This window comes from Plecotus auritus (assembly GCF_963455305.1).
Source record: "Plecotus auritus genome assembly, chromosome: 8".
Taxonomy (NCBI): domain Eukaryota; kingdom Metazoa; phylum Chordata; class Mammalia; order Chiroptera; family Vespertilionidae; genus Plecotus; species Plecotus auritus.
The window spans coordinates 38,090,473-38,112,012 of NC_137782.1; the positions used below are offsets into that span (position 1 = coordinate 38,090,473).

Here is a 21,540-nt window from a genome sequence, read left to right on the forward strand (position 1 = left end):
TGACAGAATGCTTGTTCCCGCAGCATTTGACGTAAAATGATACAAGCTTTTCTCAGACAATGAAGCCCTTGTGTGAAACAGCTGTCTGGGGGAGATGGCTCAGTGCTATTTGACAGTGGCTTGTATGTTACATAGATACGTCTGGTATTATCTGACCGGGAAGGAACCTGCCAGATGGAACTGAATGCTTCTAACTAGGAATGCTGTCTACCACTGCGGGTGAAAAACATAGGCTCGGGTTTCAGTGGCCCTAGGATGGAATACTGGTTGATTGTACTTGGAAATCTATCTTTGCCTCCTGAACTGTGGACGGCTTATATGGGGAATTTTCGGGCTCTATCTGAAACGAACTGATAAACCTAGAGCGTGTGCAGGAGGCAGATTAATTCCACTTTAATTTTGCCTGGTAATAGCATCCAAGTTAGTGAAACTTGGCCCTGAGTCCCCCAGAAGGCTTGTGAGCCTTGGCAGCGAGTGTGGGATTGGTAATGAAACCTGAAATGGGGTTTGCCCGGTTTCAGGTTGAGTTACGGAAGCTGTGCACAGTCATCATTGTGACCGTCTATCGGAGCGATCACCAGGCTCGCTCTGCCCAGTGTCTCCTGTGGCATGGCTCTGCAGCCTGTGAAACAGTGGGTGGCAGGCAGAGCAGCTCTCATGGCTTCTGCAACTCATCTGCCTCAGACCCTTGTGTATTTCTAAGCTGGGAGAGGTGGGTGGTGCATCCTAGCTACTTTCTGTTTTAGTCTCATCTTACTTTTGGAGTAGCCTTCAAAAGGTCCCTCCCCCTCCTCCCCCACTACACACACACACACACACACACACACACACACTACACACACTATAATTATTTTTTCAAGGTCTGGCCAACCTGAAATTAGTGACTGAGGAGGAAGTGAAAGTAATGAAAAGGAAATTGTGTGTAATGTGACTTAAGTTTAACTTTCTAGAATGTAGAATGCTCAGTTCATTTTGCTTTGCATTGCCCTGGGCACAGAGAGGACATTAAAGAGCATGCTTTTGTGGGTGTTTCTCTGGGGGTGGTCTCGAGGCTGAGGAGAGTGCTGAGGCATGACGAGGTGAAGTCATGGCAAGCTGAAGGCAGAACCAGGCCTGGAACAGCTCTCTGGCTCCCGAGGCCAGCGATGTGCCCATTATTCCAGACAGGAATGAGTCCCATCCTTCCTGCACTGCAGAGGCAGAGATTACAGAGAGAGGGGCTGACTCATAGAGCAAGATCTCCAGTTGTTTTCTCTAACAGTAACTATTTCTGTGGAATATAATTACAATGAACTTCAAACACAGCATTGAGTTCTTTTCTTCTATGTTACCAAAGGAAATGTTAACTAATTTCATTTCCTTCAGCTTTCAAAGGTTTGAAACTTGTACTTTACTATGTGATGCGTATGATGTTACTACTTTTTCCACGCTGATGTAAATTGAAATATAGGTTGGAGCGTAACCACCTTTTATGAGTAAGACTCCTGGAGTAGGGACTGGGGAGAAAAAAGTAAAATTAGCTGAGTTCTTAAAAACTTGCTCAAACAAAACAGTACCCCCCCCCCACCCCCACCACCACCACCACCATGTTTGAGCCCTGTGGAAGCCCTGGTGTTCGTCAATGGGAAATTTCTACTTGTGAATCTCCCTCTTTGTTCATTAGCCATCAAGTTTCAGCTACAAAATAAATAAATAAAATGAAAGCACTCTTGTTAAATGCAGAGCAGCCACTGTCAGCCAGGAAGGAAACATCCACGTTTTCTATGGAGACCTACTGTCCACAGCAGCTCTGGGTCAGGACTGCTGAGAAGCAGCTGGCCAGTTGGTTGGAGAAACTCTGTCCCATGAGGTCACACACGTAAATAAGAATGTCTCCACATGGATAATCCCCACATGCAGTCACACAGGTTCAGTCTGGCAAATCCACGGGACTTTAAAATAAGTGGGTTGACACACTTTTTTTTTTTTTTTTTTTTTTTTTAATTTTATTGATTTTTCACAGAGAGGAAGGGAGAGGGATAGAGAGCCAGAAACATCGATGAGAGAGAAACATCAATCAGCCGCCTCCTGCACATTGCCCACTGGGGACGTGCCCGCAACCAAGGCACGTGCCCTTGGCCGGAATCGAACCCGGGACCCCTCAGTCCGCAGGCCGACGCTCTATCCACTGAGCCAAACCGGTCAGGGCGGGTTGACACACTTTTTAAAAATTCCTTTTTCCTCCTTTACCCGTAATGTATACAACATTGAGAGAGAAAAAAGCCAGGGGAATACAAAGAACTCAAAACCTGAGGGTAAGGAGGTTTAATTCACACACAATTACATCCAACTTATCCCAAATGGCTTGGCTCTTCCAGCCTCAGTCAGCACAAACAATATAAGAGAAACCAAAGAGGAATAATAGTCCAGCCAAGACTATATTAGCTAATCAATTCATCAGGACTATAACTTTAGACATGCTAAGACCTTAAAGAATCAGAATACTTAAGGCCTGGAATGTTGCAGTTAATGTATTTTTCTGGTTAACATAAAGTTTGTAGATGAGTCAGTTAATTTTGAAATATGTTTTGTGGGCACAGTCTATGCCATTGAAGGGCTCGTCTCCTCTGGTTAGAAAGTAAGACCTATAAATAGATGATGCTGGGAAGCAAGTGGGAAGGGAAAAGACAGAGCTGTGCATGGGAATTTGAGGAGCATTGCGGAGGGAGAGGTGAAAGGAGATAGGGCTTTCTGGAGGAGGTACACCTGAGCGCAAGGGAGGGACTGGGGTAGGCACCAAGGCAGGAGGCATCCTCAGTTTAGTGTGCAGCCTGAGCAAAGACACTTAGGAGAGGGGCAGCTTTGGATTTGGGAAACTGGGGGCCCAAAGCACTGAGCGAGTGGGCAGAGGTAAGGCTGGGCAGGTGGGCCTTGTCTGCAAGCCATTAAAGGAGGTTTCTGCTGATCCCGTGGATGATAGGGAACCGTGGACCAGTCTCAAGCATTAGAATTATGAGCTAAGAGGCCGCTCCACTCCAGCTCCCTTAATAAAAGCAAACCTGGCCAGCGTGCTCAGTGGTTATAGTGTTAGCTCGAGGTCCAAGGGGTCATGGTTTCAATTCTGGGTCAAGGGCATGTACCTGGGGTGCAGGTTCCACCCCTGGCCCTAGTGGGGGCATGTGCGGGAGGCAACCCATGTGTCTCTCTCACATTGATGTTTCTCCCTCTCCCTCTCTTCCCTTCCTCTGTTTGTAAAAATAAATATATATATGTATATATTTTTAAGAATACATATATTAATTATGCCTAAGGATTTGAAATACTGATTTTGACTCAGCAAAAAGTCAAGCATTTCCCCAAATGAAACAGTCCTTTTTTTCACTCTGCTACCACAGCATGCTAAACTCTGTTCAGCTTTGTCATGGACTCACTTGTGGGTTAAAAGAAACTGTTCATTGCCTTTACCCCTGCGCCTTTTACACCCCCTACGCATCCCCCAACCAAAAAAAGTCACACCCAGGGGGCGGGGGGTATCACATCTTTTAAATGCCTGGGGTTTTGACTGAATGTAGCCAAGAGATTTAAAATCATAGTTCTCATAAAAGACCCCCACACCAAAAACAGTTTTTCTCTGCTTCTCCTTACATGTATAATCTTTAAAAGGAAAACCAAAATGTGAACCTTACACCACCATCTCTTTCAAGTTATCCTCCCTGGTTCCTCCATTGTTTTCACAACTGAACTTCCTCTGTGTGACAGTGACTTAGGGGAGATGTGCTTTGCTCTCCCATAGGGCTTGGGTAGCTGAACTTCTTCAAATCCCCCTCCCCGCTTGACTTGTCATAGCCATCGCCCTTCTATCCATGTGTACCACCTAGAAAGTGTTGATAAAGGAAAGAAATCACCATCAAATGGCTTTACTTTAGGAGTTTCAGGCCTAGTTTTCAATAAGTGTTGAGAGAAAGGAACACAACTGGACCGGAAGTGGGAAGACAGGGATCCAGGATTGTGGGGACCCGGGGAAGGCTCGTCTTCGTTTGGGCCCAAATTTTCCAAATGAAATGATATCTTCCCTGCCTCACTGGGTCCTAGGAGGATCAAATTAGATGTGCATGTGAAAATGCTTTGAAATACAAGGTAATAAGATAGAGTTTTGCCAGAACCAAACAGGGATGGCCATCCAAAGACTCTTCCTGGCTTTATATGGTAAATTAACCTGGGCCTGTCCTGTCTATTATGATCCCTCATAACCATCTGTTGTGGGCTGAGAGGTTTCTAGCATTATAAATGAGAGAGTTAATAAAAAGGCACCCACTTTTTAAATAGAAGGAATTTAGTTCAACAGTGTTTATGGCTGTTGTCCTGTACTTCCATTGAGGGCTAGACTAACCAAGAAGTTGGGAGGAAAGGAAAGGGAGGAAGGGATCTAGAAAATGCACTGTCAGGTGCTAATAAAACCCCTAGGGAGAAGCAGACTTACTGATATAAAAAGAGTGGCACAGCAAAGCAAGGCTTATTATATGATTAACTATTACACAAATAGATAGTATAAAGCATGGTTGAATGTCATGCTTGGGTATGCAGCAAAGATCATTATTCTGGACAATACGTTGAATGTGCCTTAAGGGAAATGGGAGGCAAAAATTGTCAACTACATACAGGTTGAACAATCTGGAAAGACTGTATGGACCAGAGTGTGAAGGAAACCAACTAAATGGAACCCCAGCAACACAACTTCCCTCTGGAGCAACACAGGCTGGAAACCTCCCATCTAACTTCAGACAGTCTGCTGCCTTAAGCTGTGGGGTCTCAACTATGCCAGTGGAATTGCCCCCGTCTATTGCTCTCTCGTTTACACTGAAAGGGCCCTTAGCTGTCACCTTTCTAGGACCAGGGGAAAAACCTTCATAAACTCAGGGATAGGCCTGGACTATTCGTCTAGTCCAGTGGTTTCTTCTGGAAGGGAGGCTAACGGGACGGAAGTGGCATATACTTTATCTGTAGGGCTTTATTTCATTGCAGAGAGAGAAAGAGAAAAGAAAAGAAACACAAATTAAGAAGTGCATTTTTAAAAATAGTTTCTTTAGGGAAGAACATATACATAGATGTTTGCTATTTTGCCCTTTCTACTTTCATTTATTTTAATTTTTTTCCAAATAAAAAACAGTGGCATTTTCAAATGATGACTACTAAAGCAAGCTGTTGCCTTGGCTGGGTGGCTCAGTTGGGTTAGAGCATCGTTCAAATATGCCAAAGGTTGCAGGTTTGAACCCCAATCAGGGCACATACATGAATCAATGAATGCATAAATAAATGGAAAAACAAATCTCTTCCTCTCTTTCAAATCAATCAATTAAAAAAATCAATAAATAAAATTATAAAACATGCTGTTTAGTCCAGATTCCATTTTCATATTGCCGCTGATACCATCTCAAACCATGGTTTTTGTTTGTTTGTTTGTTTCCCATTTCTTAAGAGAGACCAAGGAGACGGAATGTTCTCTAACCACCGTTTAAGGAATTCACTGTCCTTTGAATTGCTCAATCATACTCATATCCATCTGATCATTTCAAGTAATCTAACAAATCCCAAACCTTTAAATCCTCGTTTTTCTGTTTCACAGTCTCTCCCACTATCCCTCACCAGAATGTAATCCATTCTGGTGGGCAAGGCTTTTGCATATCACTGTATCATATCCATCCAGTACAGTGCCTGGCACATGGTGTGCCCCTAGTAGATATTTGTGGAATGGATGAATGATTGAATTCCCTCTGCCCCTGCTCCATGGAAACCTAATTTGAAGGTTGGCCTCGCCCACCAGCTTTTGCATAGACCCCACGCGTTTAGGCTCCTCTGGCTTTCTTGGCCACGTCTTTGAGGGCCAGGCCGGCCCTGCCAAGTTAACTGCCTCCATGCTACAGTAACACAGTGAGATGCAAGGCTAACCCTGAGAAGATGCACTATCTCTAGGCCTCTTCCAGAACTTTCTAATACCAGGGTGGGCTGTTTTATATACATGGGAAAAGCCCACCACTTATTTACTGTTGCTCCCTTATACTTCTTTTCTTAGCATCCCTGATCAAAGTCTTTTTCTTTGCACTCTGCTGAAGGATGGTATAGAATGTTTTAGAGTAGTTTCTAAATAACATTACGATGACTCTTTCTTCTTTATCTCATTTCTTTACCAACATTCAGCTTTACTTTTCCTAGTGTTTATTTCCACAGATGTTTACCACATACTGCTTATTAGTTTTGTACTTCCTTAAGGCATATGTAACAAATATGAAATTTACTTCCAGGAGAAAAAAATTATCTCACAAACCAAGTTTGTGTCTAGTGGACAAACAAAACAGAACAAACTTCATTAGAACTTCTTCCCTAAAAATTAAAGTGAATTTTTAATTCTCTGAAAAAGAAAGCATGGAGGTCAGAGAAATATGCGCTATCATCTGTTTGTCCCACACCCTCCTGGTTCAGGGTTTCCCTCCTGACCCAAATCGTCATCTCCCTACCCAGATCCCAGGAAAGACCATCACTTGGACCCAGGAAATGCAAATAATCCCGGAGCCAGTAAGAAATTTCCAATTAAAGACTGCGATTCCCCCAAAAAAAACTGGGCGGCCCTGCCACCATTAAAGACTGCGATTCCCCCCCCCCAAAAAAAAAGAAAAAAGAAATTTCCACTCAAGGAGCATGATGGCATAAACCGGGGAAACAGAAGGGCCACACTCCACCCCAGATATTTTTGCTCCAAATCTAGAGTTCTCGCCAGACCATGCTGAATGAAGAAAGATGTCCCTTGTTTTCCTTGAGAAGAAATCTGAGTTAGTCTTACCTACCATGGTTGGGTGTTGCCTAGATGACTGCTTAGAGCACTTCTTTCTCCTCATTGGAGAATCACCATCATAGCTACTCTTATTATGGCAGGCTGTGACATAGCGCAGGTATTCGGCTGTAACTGAGAATCTTAGCGCAAAGTCTGAGGAATATCAGAATTGTTTGAATTTCTATGCCAGTTCCCAGGAGCTAAGCGATCCCAGTCAGCCAATTGGAGACTTAGGTATTAGATCTAATCTCCCATGATTCATTCTGAAAATTTCTGGTCTCAAAATCCTCCCCCTTCAGCAAGGTAATTTAGGAACCTCAGAGTTGGCCGAAAGCCACTTGTTAACTTAGGAAGTGCCTTCTCAGACCTGTCTCAGCTCTAGGACAGGTCATCAAAGCACACACCCATCCCAGGCAACCATGGATCATCCTGACTTTGGTTTGTTTCCTCTACTCTGTGTGGGGCTCACAGTTAGAGGAAGTGTAATGTCCTGGCCCTAGGTGATAACGTGCATTTATTGAGTGCTTGCTATAGATCAAACACTGACCTAAACAATTCGCATACATTACCACTTTTAACTTTAACAACCCTACAAATAGGTACCAATTGCTCCATTTTACACATGAGAAAACAGAGCAAGTGACTGTCCAGGACCATGGATGCTCTAAGTGTTGGAGCCAGAACCCTTGGCCTACTCCAGGCCTGAATTCTTAACTACTGTGGTGCCCTGTGTCTGCATGTGCTATCCCTCTGCTTTTGGAGTGTTGAGAAAGGGAGAGGAGGCCTCCAACAACTGAGCGATCCATTAGAGAGGACTGGAATAGCCATCTCAAAAGTGTGTAAGCAAATTGGAAAGAAGTAAAAACTTCGCCCTGAGCAATAGCTGCCAGTCAGCTGTCCAGGGCGGCCCCTCGCTATCACTGAGTAGGCGAATTCCTGCACTTCAGCTGTTTGGCGTGACTGGTGACATATTTGAGAGTTCATCATGCCCTGAGTTACATGTGTGGGAATGCTGAACCATTAGAGGAGTGCCCATGAATAATGTGCATTACAAACCATGAGCTAGCCTGGCAGTTTTAAACAGAAGCAGATTTCTAGAAAACCCTGGGCCAAAATGAAGTTTCTTTTTCTTCTGTTTCCTTCTCCTCAGACTTTGTGAGGAATGAGGTCGAGAAAGGGAGACCTGATTCCACACTGAGTCTCAGGCTCTGTATATTCATAACAAAACCACAGCAAAACCATTGCTTCAGTCCTATAATCAGCCTCCCCGTGAGGATTTCAAAGCAGGCCAAGCGCACTTTGAGAAGTCTCCCCTCTGGTTTCCTATGAGCAAGCAGGGTGCCTTCTCCCCTTCCTTCCTGGCAGGGAGGGCGTGTTGAGAGCTGCCTGGTGGCAGGGCTCCAGCAGTGCAGCTGTGCCCTGGTCCCCACAGGCTGGAGGGAGAGCCTTGGGACAATGCAGACCTGAGGACAGCTCTGCGCAGAGCGCCCCGCCCCGTCTCAGCACGCCCATGGGTTGAAAGGTTCTCGCCTTCGACTGCACAGAAGGCAAGAAGTAGCTTGCAAAGGGGCAGGTTTTCAGCACAGTGCATAGGGAATTAAACCCACGTTAACAATAACATTGGGCTGTGGAGTGGAAAAGCTGGGACGGTGCTGGTGTTCCCCAGGCAACAGTCTGAAAATGTTCACTCCTTAGAAAGTCTTTCAACTGGCCAGCGGCTCTTTCCTGACTACCAGAGGCTGAGCTCCGGAAAAATAATGAAAGCTATGGCTGGAACATGGTGAGTGCCAAGAGGTCCCCCTCCAAGACAGGATGGCTTTTCTTGTGTTTGGATTTGGGTTTAAAAAAAAAACAAACTGGCGGACCCGGATTGCTGACACAAATAAATCCATAACTATACAGTGAACACTTGTAAATCATATTTGCAGTGAAAGGAAAAAGCAAAACAAAACCGTTTGCCTCTTCTCTTGGTAACATCCAGTGCTGTGGTGGAAAACTCTGTGATCCCTGAGAAATATGCATGATGAGCACGTGTTTTTCCCTCAGCTGATTTTATGCTTTAACCTAGGAGCCTCTGTTACATAGACCAGCAGAGTAACGACCACGATTGGGCTGTGTGCACATGTGTGCGTGAACTGTGTGCGTGCTGTTTTCCCGAATTATTGCAGCATAACTTCCTCTTTGCTTTACCAGACTAAATCTTAACAATGAGACACCATGTGTAAACTCCTTGTATATTTGCTCTTTTCAGTTCTAGGGAAAATCCGAACGGCAGTGGGCAGTGCCCAGCTTCTCATGGCCCAGAAATTCTACCAGTTCAGAGAACTGTGTGAAGAAAACCTGGTAGGTAACATTCCCCATCACTACCCTTTCCTGCTAGTACCATGAGAAGAGTGTGTCATCAAGATAGGCCTGATTTTGAACTGAGTCAAGGCCCTTGGACTCTCTCGGAATAAAGAGTTTTCTGATGAATCTTATTATCTGCTCTTCTTAGAATTAAAAATACTTTCATGCTTAAAAAATCTTAGAAGAAAAAACCCAACTAAGTTAAAACTCCATTTCCTGCTTTTGGTAACTGAAAAATCCCCATTTTCCTGGCTTTCACATGGCATCTCTGATTTCATTATTCTTGCCAAAATAGGGACCCCCTGGTATTTCAAAAATAATATTACAGCAAATCATTTTGGATAATGAGTTTCTTTCTGAAATAGCCATCAGTTCGTATATCCTTATCAGAGTTCTTGGTTTTAATTTAAGGGCCAGAGATGAAGGGCATCACAAAGTGTAGATTTGATCTCCCTAAGACACATGAATCCTTCTTAGACATACCAGAACAAAATAAAACAAAACAGACACAAAAGCACCACTGCCAGCAATATTTTAATACAGGGGCAAGCACTTCCTCACTCACATATGCCTTTTTTTAAAAAACTACTACTAGCTCTACAGTGTCATTCCACAAAATAGCTTTTATTGGCCAATTGTTGGTCAGGCTGGATCTAAAACAAAGATAATGAAAAGCAACTTGTTTATCTTGTTGAAAGCAAAAACATTCTTATATGCAATCTAATTGACCCAAACTATGATTTCAGAGTTTTAACCACATCTTCTTGTTAACAAGGACAAATACAGACCGAAAGGGATTTATCTAGACAGGACTCGGCCAAGAAAAAATAGGAAGCATGCAAAAATTAGTACTCTCCATCCCTCTGCACCAGGCTTTTCCTTTTGAGATCTTCCTTTGGAGCTATCTCTTCCCTCCTACTCACCATCCTCCCACCTATAATTTGTTTTCCCTTCCCTCAGCAAAAATTACCTGATCCTTCTTTCACCTTCCCAGAAATGCTATTTTGGATTATAAGATAATATATATTAGTAAATGTATTGATAAGTGACTACCACAAATATTTTATTGAGCTTCACTTCATGCCAGGTACAGAATTCCCACTAATTTGTGAACTTGGTAATGTGTCACAGATCTTAATTAACATGATTCTTTGTCCTTTAAATGTAAGGAAGCTCGCATAAAGCTGTACTTCTCAAAATGGTTACTAGGTACACTTGGAGCCCGATGTGCACACAGTGCAGGGCACAGAGCATGCCTTTCTGAAGAATTATATTACGGGCAAGTGTATCATGTAGTAGAATACAAACATGTAGATTTTGAAGATCAAATTGCAGACAAAATGTTTTGAACATTTTGCAGATGTCCAAGAAGGGTTAACCTTGTTAAAGCCATCTTTTGATGTTTCCTAATTCCTGATGGGCTCACATCCCTAAGGCCACTAGAGGAACTTAGGTGGCAAAATATGAGAAGCATGTTAGAGGTAGATGGAAGCGGAACTGCACTGCGGGCCAAGGGCCATTGATGGCTGGTCAAACCATGTCCCAGGAGGGAAGGTCAAGAGCCCACAGTGTCAGACCTTATGGAGCAGCTTGTGACATTATTTCTATGGTTTTATGGTTGAGGAAAATGGGCCTAGAAAGGCTAAGTAACTTGACCAGGACCACATGGTAAGAGGCCGTACCAAGATTCATATCTCAGTCTCTTTGAGCTCAATCCCTGTAAACCTACCCACCACCCTACTTCTCCCCCAGAATTTGAGCTGCATTCCTTACCCTTGTGGAGGGACCTGAGGCTGACCAGTCAGCTCTCCCTCCTTTGCAGCAGGAAGCATGGTGACCTGGTAGTGGCATTGTTTAGGTCTACAAAGCTGCATGAGGATGACACTAAGATTAGTCACAACCAGACCCAGTTCTCCTTTCTTGAGTTCTTACTCTGAGGAAGGGAACACTTGAATACCCACGCTTTATCTAGACTCTCAAGCATAGAATGAATGGGTAAGAGTTGCTTTTTCTCAGTAAAACTAAACCAAGGAACCCAACCTTCCTTGTCTTTTTACACTCTTCACCATCTCTGAGCCCTAAGTGGCCTGGTTCAGACTAAGGCTAGTACGACAACTTCTTGTGCCTGGGATGTCACATGACCCACTGATTCAGAGACTGGCTGGGTGCCTAAGCTCTTTCTCTCAGCTTCCTCTTTTATCTCTTTCATGATATGGGGGCAAAGAGGTTCCTGGTGAGGAGGGAACAAGTTACCCATTATATAGAGTCAAAAATAACTCTGCCTATTGAGCTATCATGTCATGCATTGGTGCACTGAAACAATTTAGCCAATGGAGCTTATGACCTAAAAGACTTTAGTGAACTCCAGAATATGAGCAATTTAGTTTTTATCATCAATAAGATAAGGAAATATATTGTGAGACCATAAACTCATTTGAGAGGTACTTTGTCCAAACTATTATCTGTCTTTCTGAACCTAGATATTTAGAAACTTTTTTTTTTTTTAGTTTACTAAATCAAAACGTTACAAAGAAACTCTTTCATTAATTCAGGTGTCCTTAGCACAGATTTAATACTGAACCAAATACTTACAAACTTTAGAATTTACTTCTCCCAATGAATTTCAGAACTATGGGTAGTTTTAGAACTGTAAGTTTATAAAAACATCTTTACTTGTATTTATTTTGAGTCTAGATAAATAATGCTAGTCCATTCAAAGGGCTAAAAAGTTCTTTCCAACCCATTAATTTTGATGGTCACTGACCTACACTTTCTGAAATTCTGATATCATTTTTTATGATGGTTGGTTTTAAAAGAATAAACTGGCCACAAGTTATTATACAGCATAAGGTCTCACAGTCTATCTAGTTGCCTGAATACTTAGAGGTAACCAAAATTGACCCCAGCTGTAAACATCTGACATATGGCAACTCCCACCAATCTAATGCTTTAGCTACTACTGCAGGTAGTGATTAACAAAGAGCATGGCACCTTCAATCTCTTAGTTATGTTTTTTCTGTCTTAGATCATAATAATTTGTGGTTCATACTTTCTAATACTTGGAGGGACATGTGGATGGAGGCAATCCTTAAATACCAAAGACTGTTCAATATTATCTAGCAAATGGATCACTATAGACTCTGTGTATGTGTAGATATGTGTTCTCACATTTGCTATATTATGTTATGGTCAGTTTAAAATAAATGCATTTCCAAATGATTTTGCCAAAGTACTTATATGATAAATGACTTCCTATATTAATAGCATCTTAATTGTTAAACATATATTTTATTACTCCTCATCTGTCTTCCCTAGTATTTCACTCAACATTAGTATTAAAACAAATCATATTTTAGATTACGTATCTGTTCTCTGAATACGTTGGGTAGCAGGTAGTCAAATTTCAACTCTAATATCCTGTACTTTTTTCAAAGATGATATTTTCATTTAAATATGGTATTTTATATGCATCTTATTGTAGATTATACATTCTGGATTTTCAAATGATTACTTTCCCCCCACACTGTACTGATTGATGTTGCATTACAAAAGAAGAGTTTTACAACCTTGGTATTTGAGAATCAAATGGATATGTGTATAAAATTACCATTTGTAGTGGCCTTTAAAACAAAAAGTCAAGCTCATAGAAACAGAATAGAAAAGTGGTTGCTGAGGGCTGAGGGGTGGAAGAAATAGGGAGAAGCTGGTAAAAGGGTACAAACTTTCAGTTAGGAGATGAATATGTCTGAGGATCTAATGTATAACGTGTTGATTATAGTTGGTAACACTGTACTGTATAACCGAAATTCGCTGAGAGAGTAGAACTTAATGTTCTCACCAAACATTTTTTTAAAAGGTAATGGATATGTTACTTAACTTGATGGAGGGAATTCTTTCACAATGTTTATCAAATTATCATATTGTACATTTTAAATGTCATTATTTGTCAATTACACCTTAGTAAAGCTGGAAATATAATTTTTAAAATAACCATTTGTAAATTACTATAAAATTACCACTTTTATCTGAAAACCAAAAGGAACTCACCCTCCTTCTGTTGTTTGAAGTATTTGAAAATGTTACTTTGGCCCTGTGCTTGTTGTCAATGATTGCCTCTAAAACATGAATATTCTTCTTTCTCTGTACAGAACCCTAATGCTCATCCAAGGCCCACCTCCCAGGATTTGGCGGGGTTCTGGGACATGCTGCAGTTGTCCATAGAAAATATTAGTATGAAATTTGATGAACTCCATCAGTTAAAGGCCAATAATTGGAAACAGATGGATCCTCTTGACAAGAAGGTAGAACAATGTAGATTTTGTATGGTTCATTTAAAAACCTGCACAAACACTGGACAGTCTAAATAGGCTTCTGCATTCAGTCTTGCTGTTTACAATGTGAAATGGAGCTGACATCATATTAATTTCATTGTAATGACAATGTTTACATAGTAATCATTTGGGATATTATCTGTAATATGTTTCAGGCATATTTTTAAAGAAAAACCTGTCTTTGTGAATTGGAAAATGGGAATGTGGCTTTTTTTTTGTTTTGTTTTGTTAATTAAACTTTAAGTTAAACCATTTTAGTCACTGGAAGGAACTGCCTCCATTTTGCTTTTTAAACTAAAATAAATGACAACTTCAGTGCATGATTACATAGAACAAGAGTTCAACTTCCTTACAGCCCTAGGATGTGTTTCTGAGGAAAATAAGCCCTGAAAGCTAACTGACTTTGATAATCATTTCATAAATATAGGAATAAAGAAACCACTGTTGTTCAAGTCTAAAAATATACACACCATCAAGTTTCACAGTAATCAAAAATGTTGGGGTTTTTTTCTTTATAAAAGAGTTTACTTTTGGTTTATTTGCCTTGGGGAATATTGCTCATTGGGTTCCTCATGAAACCGTTTAGAAATAAAGACTCAAATTTTTTACTTTAATTAATAAATTGCAATTTTCACATTGGATTATGGTGGTTCCACCAGGTTCACACAGGTATACAATGTCCTCCCTAGGCTGGGTTGTCATGCACCACTTTTTTAATGCTTTGCTTTCCTATGGCCTAGGTCAGTGGTCGGCAAACTGTGGCTCGCGAGCCACATGCGGCTCGGCTCGCGAGCCGCGGTTTGCCACTCTGTTGACTAATGAGTTTGCCGACCACTGGGATAGGTCAAATAGTTCCAAGAGATTCAACTACAAAAATGACTCATGGTTATTCCCCTGAAGCACTGGTGGCCCTGCCCTTTTCAGATCTCCTCACCTATCAGAGAGCTCATGGCAATCCAGTCCGTTCTGTTGCTGCCCACAGTATCAGGATTCTCAGGGTCAGAGGGCTCCCAGGAGAAATCCATTCCCAAGGGACCGGAAAGCAACACTATCATCCTTGTCCCTAATTTCCAATTCTGTCACCCGTCAACCTGAGGGTTTTAGCGTTAAGCATCAAAGTATCATTGGTGTATGTGTGGCCTCTCACTTGGGAAGCCAAACATTTGCACTTCACCTAGCTTGTTTTTTTAAATCTGTGTTTAAAATTGTCTGCTAGATAAGCTTTTGAATTGGTCTTATTTTTTTAAAAAAAAACCACTACAGATACACACACACATCCATCTAATTTCCCATTTGTTGATTTTTTAAACATTATTGTTAAGATATATAATGTACACAAATAGGAAAATCTGACTGAAAATTATCAGTATTCATACTTTTAAAAATATACACGCAGTTACTCAACAATGAAGATTTTTAAATGTCCAAAATGAGTGATGCTAAGAAATGATATGTTACTATTGACATTCACGCAGTAAATCATTAGTTAACTTGATTTCTAAATCATCACACACTTTGTCCATGATCAGAGCTTCTCATCATCCCGCGCACGTTAGGGGGGGAATGAATGAGCACAATCAGAGTTAGAAGAATACTGTTTGCATTCTGTGCTTCCTTTCCTGTCCTCTGGGCCACCCAGACTCTCCCTTACACTGCCTGAGGGCAACTCTAGAGTAATAAGTTTAAGGAGACACTCCACCCACGCCAGCGAGGAGGGACTGCTGTGACCAGCCTGAGTGTTAAGGCACAAGGAATGCCCTTTGGAGAATCATAGCATCTACACTTGAAGATACTTTTCACATGTATGACACACTTCACATGTATTGATGAGGACCGAGGGTATTTTCTTTAAAAGGAAAACATTCACATGGACCATTTCGCAGCCTCAGTTTATCATCCTTTTCGTAGGAATCCTTTTTGGTCTAGATTTCCTTTCCCACTGGCATTTTTTTTTTTTTTCTACCGAAGTCATGAATGGCTTTTGTCTTTGCAATGGCATTTAATATCTGTTTTATAGTTTGCTGTTGCTAAGGCAGATGAACTCTTTCAGTCCCGTGTTATGTTCTCACCATGTCTGTCCCTATGATTGGAATAGCCTTCTGGGCCCCGGAGTGACATCCCAGCAGGATGTTTTAGGAGCCGTTTTGCAGCTGAGCGTGTAGGAATTATCCATGTCTTCCCTCCAGGGTGACCCTGGAATGTCTATTGCTGTGCGTTTGTGTGTGGTGTGCAAACGAGTGTAACTAACTCCCTGAGGCATCTACAAAGCTAAAGGAACACAGTCTCATCTCTTCTTCCTCGTGTGGCTATTTAGGTTTGGGTGGGTCTGGGGAGAGGTCAGTGATACTTTTAAACGCTGAACCCACCCAGCTCATGCGAGCTGCCTCGCCTCCTTAGAGCAGGTGCAGAATTCTAAGCTGCTGCTGCCGCTGCAACCCTTGCCCATCTCTGGCCGCTGGAAGAGTCTGGAGCCTCCCGAGAGAACCACATTAAACGTGCGGGGAGCGCAGCCTTTCAGCAGGGGGCCCTTTAAGTACCCACAGCCTTTCTTTGGAGAGACCTAGTTCTGCAGTCCAGCCTCACCCTTGGCCTTAAGCTTACCGGTATTTCCCCCCCCCCCCGCATCTTTTGAATCCCCAAACCAGAAAAAAATGAAGAAAAATTGATATGCAGTGTGCAGATGAGAACTAACCACCCTTAGGTTTAAAAAAAAAAGTGTGTTCTAACTACTGACCTATCCCAGTTTTCCCCAAGCTTGTCCTGAGAAGCTGTGTAATGTCCTGAACCTTCTGCTTTGATCAGGAGAGAAGGGCCCCTCCTCCAGTGCCAAAGAAGCCGGCGAAGGGCCCCGCGCCGCTGATCCGGGAGCGCTCGCTGGAGAGCTCGCAGCGCCAGGAGGCCCGCAAGCGCCTGATGGCCGCCAGGCGCGCCGCGTCCGTCCGCCAGAACTCGGCCACCGAGAGCGCCGAGAGCATCGAGATCTACATCCCCGAGGCGCAGACCCGGCTCTGAGGCGCCCGGGCGCGCCCCCGCGGCGTCCTCCGCAAGGACCTGTCCGCCCGCCGCCTCCCCCGGCCCCCTCCGCCCCCCAGCCCGTCTGTCTCTGAGCCCAGTGACTCCCACTGTCGCGGTGTAGTTGTCCACCTTGCAGGAGCCGTCCCCCAGTCACCCCTGCCCGGACCAGTTGGCCTGTGTTATTCTCTGAGCTTCGCCACCTGTACTGAGGCGCCACCCTGCCTCATCCGGATAGACAGCCCTTTCTTTTCTTGGCAAAACCAAGCCCGCCTGTGTAGAGATCGCCCCTGTAAGTCACCCACCATCTCTCAAGCTAGTTTGTCCCTAGAGCTCAGCAATATAAAACCGTAGGGTATTTCAGAAATCCAGTATCATAGGGTGATCCTTTGGGACTTAACCGTCTTCCACGTGAAAGAAACTAGGGCTCCGATTCCCTTATTTCCCCAATGGTTATTATTTTACAAAGCAGATGGAGCACTTTATTTCCAACCTCCGAAATCACGCCATCTCACCGGAATCCATGAGTGACAAACCAAGAGGGGACCGAGTTGGGCTGGGGGTGGGGGACCTGGATGTGTAGTGGGAAAGGGAGAAGCAAAATCTGCGAGTGCTGGGATTACCTGCACCACTCACAGCTGCACAAACTGCCTCACTGATACTTCATCAATCACTGCTTCAAGTGTTTCAATCAGCAGAAGATTGTAAATTCGATCTTTCAGGGAAATTAATCTATTCTGAAAGGCAATAAAATGAAGAAAGGCAAGGCAAAGGAAGTACTGAGAGTTTAAGATACTACATAAGTGATTTTTTTTTGTTCTATTATTTTAAAAAATTTTAGACCTGAAATGTTTTATCAACTGTTATTGTGTTATGTATATTATATTGCTGTTGTGCAGGAGGGCCTTAAAGGGGAAACTGTTGGTTCTATTAATTTGTTAGTGTCCATCCTGGGGAGCCCACCTAACTACACCTATATAGGTACACATCTGCTTCTGAAGCGCTGTAAATGGCAGCCAGGTGGTTTTCAGAGAAGAGTTTGGATTTTCCCATCATCCCCTTGAATGCTATACAGCCATCTCTTTTAACCTGTTAGTTCATATTGCTGACATATCTCTTCCTTTAGTCTTCTCTCACTATTACATAGAGTCCTACCATCCCCTAGCATAAGGATTGTGTCCTACGTCAACCCAATAAAATAAATTTTCTACCCAATAGACATGCCTCATTCCAAAGAGCTGCCACTCCTCTTGAAGTCCCCGGCAGTGAGAAAAATTTGACGTGCAAGGTTCAACAACCACAAGGAGAGGGAAAAAGTCACGACGTACAAATACTGAAAGATACCCAGGCTTTTGGCAGAGAATGTTGATTTACATTTTAGTCACGTTGGATGGGCAGTATGCACTTTGCTGAAGTTCTCCTTAAATGCCCTTATTCATAGCAGTTAACACATTTAGAATACGGTGATCTTAAAGTGTCACTGGCGTTTTACGTCCAGCTCCCAGCCTAAAGTATTAGAAATTACCATTGAAAAATGAAGGACTTCTAAAAACATACATCAAATACGCTTGCACCAGAGAAGCTTTTTCAAAAAACACACTCGCATCGCCAGGTGCTAATTTAATTTTATTTCTGAAATTAAGAGAGGTGATGGGTTCAGGCAACAACTATTTTCATGGACATATTCAAAAACCACTAGAGAATTCGCTACCTCTCAGAGCCATCGATGCTTTGAGCTATCTTTATAAACAGGGCACAAATGTTTACTGCTGTGGTTTACAAGAAAAGGGCTACTAACTTATTTCAAAACAAACTTTTAACTAGGGTGAACAAAGCACCTTGAGTGCTTTGTAAAATTGGAGCATACAGAGATTTTGAGCTTTAGGTGTTGCTGGTTCTAAAAGAATACATCTTTTATTTACTTTCTAGCAGCAATGGAAGGTCACACAAAATTTGCATAAAGTAAGGCCAACTGCCACTTTGGGTAGCCTATGGTCACATTCAGTCCTGCAAATGACTTGGAACTCACAGATTAACATGAAGGAAGTGGAATCCATTGGAAAACCCATGTTCCCAACAACAGCTCTGTGCCCTGAGGTAGAGATAAGATTTGGAGTAAGAAATAGATTTCTAATACGATTCAAGAGTACCCTACAATATTTTCTTTGGAAACTGGTTTAGCCCAGGATATTTTAAAGAGAGACAAGAGAAGTCCTATTTATCTTGTCCCTGTGAGCGGTATTTGTATATTCATAAGCTATTTTTGGTAAAAATTTTAAATCTTTTAGCTAAATGCCTACAGGCATCATGACCTTTGCCTTCCTTCAAAACACAAATTGTACAAACACTTTATAAAGAGCTAATTATTGATGTTAAAACATGACCCCACATAAAGCGGCTTGTTAACCACTTGCCCCCTTTAACTGACATCCATGAGCATAACCTTTGTTACATTGTTCTTTTTGATGTATTTGTAGAAATGTTTCTTAGTTCATAATGGAAAATGTATGTACCCTGAAAAATTACTTATTTTGTTTAACTTTGGTATAAGGATGTTTGGGCATTTTCTTGGGGAGGGGGGGAATTAAAAAAGAAGTTTGTCTCCCGCATCAAAAAAAGTTCAAAGAAATTAAGTATTTATTATATTTTTTGCAGTTGTTTCCATACAATTCACATAACCTTTTTGTAAAGAGAGATGAAGAAATGGATTAAAGATTTTTAATATTTGAAATGGTAAATAGAACTAATTTATTTGTAATATATCTCTGTTATTTATAGATGTTTCCTTAATGTTTTACTGTGCATTACCACTTTAATTTAAGCCTTATCCTTGTGAATTTACCATTTCTTTTTTAAAACATGTCTAGATGCATATTTTAAATAACTGGAATGTAAATCACTAGCATATCTGAATTCCCAAATGTAATTTTAAAAAATTATTTTGGTTTGGAAAAATAAAAAGATCCATTTGAAAGCTTCTGATGGAGGGATGGGGAACATTTTTATGGATTTATGAATTGGAATTTCATAGGCTTATCTACTTAGATTGTGTGTGAACAAAAAAAAATTGTAAATAGATGAATGTTTCCCATAATGTAAAAAGATGAAATTAATAAAATAATTAATGCACTGCTTTCAGGTCTGCATGTTTTCACTACAGAGTCCTGCTTCTTCCAAGATATAAGTAATTGCCTTCGGGGGGGAATAATTAAGCAATAAAGAAGCATCTCCTTCTAACTTTCATTGTAACAGCACACAGTGCTAGTCCCTGTTGAGCCTGGGGGTAGGCCTTGTATCCCACATAAGGGACTGAAATACTGAAAACGAAAAGTCACTTTACCATGATGATCACACACAGGTAAACGTGTCAAGTCAAAAGCTGTATATTTTATGAAAGAAGTGATTAGCCTCTCAAACTTGTGCAGCTCTGTATATATCTTATCCACTTGAATTTCTTTGCAAACATTTCATCAATTTTGTTTTCTACACAGTCCTCTAGGGTAAGAAAAGTCAGAATAATGCTTTGTGGTTTTCAGTTTATCCTTGCTAGTACTGAAACACTGTGCTCACGGATGTTTACTGATTTGCCCAGTGGGACATAATTATTAAGGAATAGATTTGAGTCCCAAGTTCAAGCCTTCATTCAGCCTTCAGTGGGGTCTCTATCATGCTTCCAACATTTAAAATGGATAATTATTTGTCACTGTTGATTTTGTCTGGGGTTTATCTAGGTTATATCCACAAACCTGACTCCATATACACAAAAATACAGATTTATCAAAAAAGAAAGAAAATTACAATGTTTTATGAAGTGAACTTGCAATTATCTGAAAATGCTGCAGCTCTGAAGAAACCTATATCCACAGTGCTTCCTCCCCACCGAGTTCTTGGGCAAATGCATCCACCTTAGATGCAACAAACTTGGAAATTGTTAAGCAGATAAGCCACTTTTCCTGATTTTTATGCATAAGCAAAACCATGCCAGTCACCAAAATAATACAACGTACTTTTGAAACGGCTTCAAAAGAGTTTGAAGTGGCTGGATCCTCGTGAGGCAGTGAAGATCTTATTACTTTGTTCATGCACTGACTATTCCCAAAGTCTCAACTGTGATTACAGTTTTCGCCTTTTAACAAATTATTTTTTAAATTTTTATTTATTGATTTGAGAGAGAGAGTGACAGAGAGAGAGAGAGAGAGAGAGAGAGAGAGAGCGCTTTGTTGTTCCACTTGTTTATGCATTCATTGGTTGATTCTTATATGTGCCCTGACCAGAAATCAAACCCACAACCTTAGCATATCAGGATGACACTCTAACCAACCCAGCTACCCATCCAGGGCCTAACAAATTAATTATTTTATTTTATTGGGCTCCTTAACCATTTCAGCCAATCCCCAAACAAAATGAGTTAGTTTTTGCATGTGGAAATTTGAATTTCAGTGAAGCAATTTCCCATGTTACAGGGTTCACCCCCCAAAAAATGTAGTTTCATTTTTTATAGAAATTGAACAAAATTGTTTGTTCTGAATATGAATATATTTTTATTTTTATATCTTTGAAATCCACCCCCCGTTGAAAATATAAATTGATTTTGGTTTAAATAAATGTCATTGAAAAATTACAGTGTCTGAATGTGTTCCTTCTCGGATGCCACTTTAGATCCTAAAGGGTGCAGAAACTGACCTCAGGTTTGCTCGGCTGTTTGACTTTCAGCTGCTAAAGCAAGATTAGGTCAGCTCATTTTACAAACAGAAACTAGTGGCCCTGTTTGAAAACTGTCTCAGGGTCCTAACTCAAGTATTAGTAGAAGTTTACAGAATAGGTCTTAAATTCCTCTGCAAAGCACTCATCATCTCCCCTGAAGCAGAGAGAGAAAATACCTTCCTGCTTCCTGGTCCATATGCTTTCCTCAGGGCTTACTGCTGGCCCTGGGAAGCCATCAGCAGATAACCACAAGAATGTGAAGCCCGGTGCCGTTCCTGACTCCTGGGTCTCCCGTTGAGCCACGTCAATGCATTATCTCCATGTCTTCTGTGAAAACAAGCC

At 41.7% G+C, this 21,540-nt stretch overlaps 1 protein-coding gene across 22 annotated transcripts in view; it reads left to right on the forward strand.

Annotated features, from left to right (window-relative positions):
• Window positions 1-19,632, forward strand: part of DLGAP1 (DLG associated protein 1) — a gene marked incomplete at its 5' end in the record, with an annotated part of 693,962 nt that extends 674,330 nt beyond the window's left edge. For 18 of the 22 annotated variants that reach the window (XM_080685502.1, XM_080685519.1, XM_080685518.1 and 15 more), the window contains 3 exons: window positions 9,057-9,148; window positions 13,300-13,452; window positions 16,285-19,632. In XM_080685502.1, the coding sequence (XP_080541628.1) occupies window positions 9,057-9,148; window positions 13,300-13,452; window positions 16,285-16,494 (455 nt within the window). In that variant the 3' untranslated portion in view covers window positions 16,495-19,632. Of the gene's footprint in view, window positions 1-9,056; window positions 9,149-13,299; window positions 16,128-16,284 lie in introns of those variants that run through there. The other 4 variants (XM_080685509.1, XM_080685511.1, XM_080685515.1 and 1 more) reach the window with 1 other exon arrangement.
• Window positions 19,633-21,540: the final 1,908 nt, after the last annotated feature.